The sequence below is a fragment of the Galeopterus variegatus genome, unplaced genomic scaffold (genome assembly GCF_000696425.1).
Source record: "Galeopterus variegatus unplaced genomic scaffold, G_variegatus-3.0.2 Scaffold6705, whole genome shotgun sequence".
Taxonomy (NCBI): Eukaryota; Metazoa; Chordata; class Mammalia; order Dermoptera; family Cynocephalidae; genus Galeopterus; species Galeopterus variegatus.
The window spans coordinates 90,948-92,792 of NW_007732816.1; the positions used below are offsets into that span (position 1 = coordinate 90,948).

The 1,845-nt window shown below is 51.0% G+C and overlaps 1 protein-coding gene across 1 annotated transcript in view; it reads right to left on the bottom strand.

Moving 5' to 3' along the window:
• LOC103606574 (CUB and sushi domain-containing protein 2-like) overlaps window positions 1–1,845 on the bottom strand; it is a gene marked incomplete at both ends in the record, with an annotated part of 104,683 nt that overhangs the window by 88,096 nt on the left and 14,742 nt on the right. The window contains one exon of the mRNA XM_008591149.1: window positions 621–828. Coding sequence (XP_008589371.1) covers window positions 621–828 — 208 coding nt within the window. The remainder of the gene's footprint in view (window positions 1–620; window positions 829–1,845) is intronic.

Here is a 1,845-nt window from a genome sequence, read left to right on the forward strand (position 1 = left end):
CTCCCGCGCCTCGCTCAGCCAGTGAGCGGGAGCCGGTCTGTATGTGGGATCCGAACCCTCGGACAGGAGCGCTGCCGCGCTTCCCAAGCGGCGCACTATCCAGTGCGCCACCGGGCCGGCCCAGAGCCCATGCTTTTTAGCAAAGCCAGAAGAGGAAGAAGGTCAGTCCTTCCCTTCAGACACTGAGACACAAAGTCTTTCCAATATCTCTGGGTCTTGGCAGTGGGAAAAGCAATTGCCACTTAAGGTTCTAGTCCCTTTGTCTTCCTGAAATAGAGCAATTATTTCAAATCATTTTACTGAGACCCTGTCCACCTCCTGAGACCAGAACATTTTTAGTCTTAATGCAAGTTATTCCACCATGGCCCATTATGATATTCTTCAGCAAGGACATGCTTCAAATCAGATACCAAAGTCACTGTAAAAATTTGCCCCAGCTCTAAAAATAAGCAGTGATTTGTTATTATGATGAGATGAAAAGACTCCAACAGTAGGTGTAAGGAAGTGGCAAGGAGGCCTTGGGCGGCAGGTCCAGGCACTAAGGACACCATGTGCATCCTGGTAACTCACAGCTGCAGAAGACAGGGGAGGGCATGAAGAGGGTGGGGAGGTGTGCTTACCAGAGGGAGGAGCCTTCGGTCCCCGTGACTTCCAGAAAGTCGTAACCGTCCTCCAGCTGGAAGTCAATAAAGACCAGGGCGATGGTGTCTCCCAGCTCAGCCAGAATGGTCCACGTGCAGTCAGCATTGTTATGGTACTCCGAGGGGAAGTGGGGACTGGAGATGATGCCGCTCTGGCCCCGCAGGGTCCCACCACACGCATCATCCGCTGTGGACACAGAGACAAGAGACTCATGTGAGTGGTGTAGTTCCTAGGCCCTGGCAGTCACCGTGGGCTTCACCCATGAGAGGCAGAGAGGGTCCTAGAACATGGTGCATGGGGAATACAGACAGGATCCTGGTCTGAACTGGCCTAGTGATAACGCTGCCAAACACTTCCACAGCCCTTCCCATGGGCCAGACACTGTTCTGAGAGTTACAGATATTACTGTTCTCATTTAGCAGACAAAGGAAGCCAAGGCACAGGGAGGTTAAGTGATGGGCCCTAGATCACACAGCTAATGAGTGGCAGGGCTATTATCTGAACTCTGTCCCTAAAGAGCACACTCTTAATTACTACACCACACTGTTCTGCGATGACCAGGAAGGAGAAATTAGCTGTCACATGGATTTCCATGGTCACAACTGTGGTGAACAGGATGTTTCTTCCCACCAGATCTTCTAAGTAAACCTCAGATGTGATGAAACAAAACAAAAACTCAGCACAACTTCCTAGGGCGAAGCTCAAGTGACATTCCAGGCCTGTCACAGCCTGACCAGACTCTACAATGTCTCCTTCTGCCCTTGTCTCCAGACCAGCTATGCTCCAGCACTGTGCCTGTTCAGATCTTCTGCCCCCAGCTCACACTCTTCCCTCTGCCTAGGATGCCCTTTGTCCAGGGAACACTCCTTACGCGTCCAGTGCTGGCTCTTGGGCATGTCTAGTTCTAGTGACTGCTCTCTCCTGCTCTCTCCTGCAGCAAAGTGTTCCGACTACAGACGTGCTCCTTTGCACTGTTCACGTATGTCTTCCTTCTCTAGGTTCTCAGTGGCACTGGGAATCCCCAAGCGCAGGGATCTTGTCTAACTCATTCCTGCTGCAGAACCTGGCACAGTCTGGATGCTCCAGCCTAAACCCCAGCTGAGACTTGATATTTAGAAAAATGATCTGAGCAATATGCTCTGACATAAAATAGTTAAGAGCTCTGGCTTTGAAATACTGCAGCCCTCAGTCTGAAATCTTCCT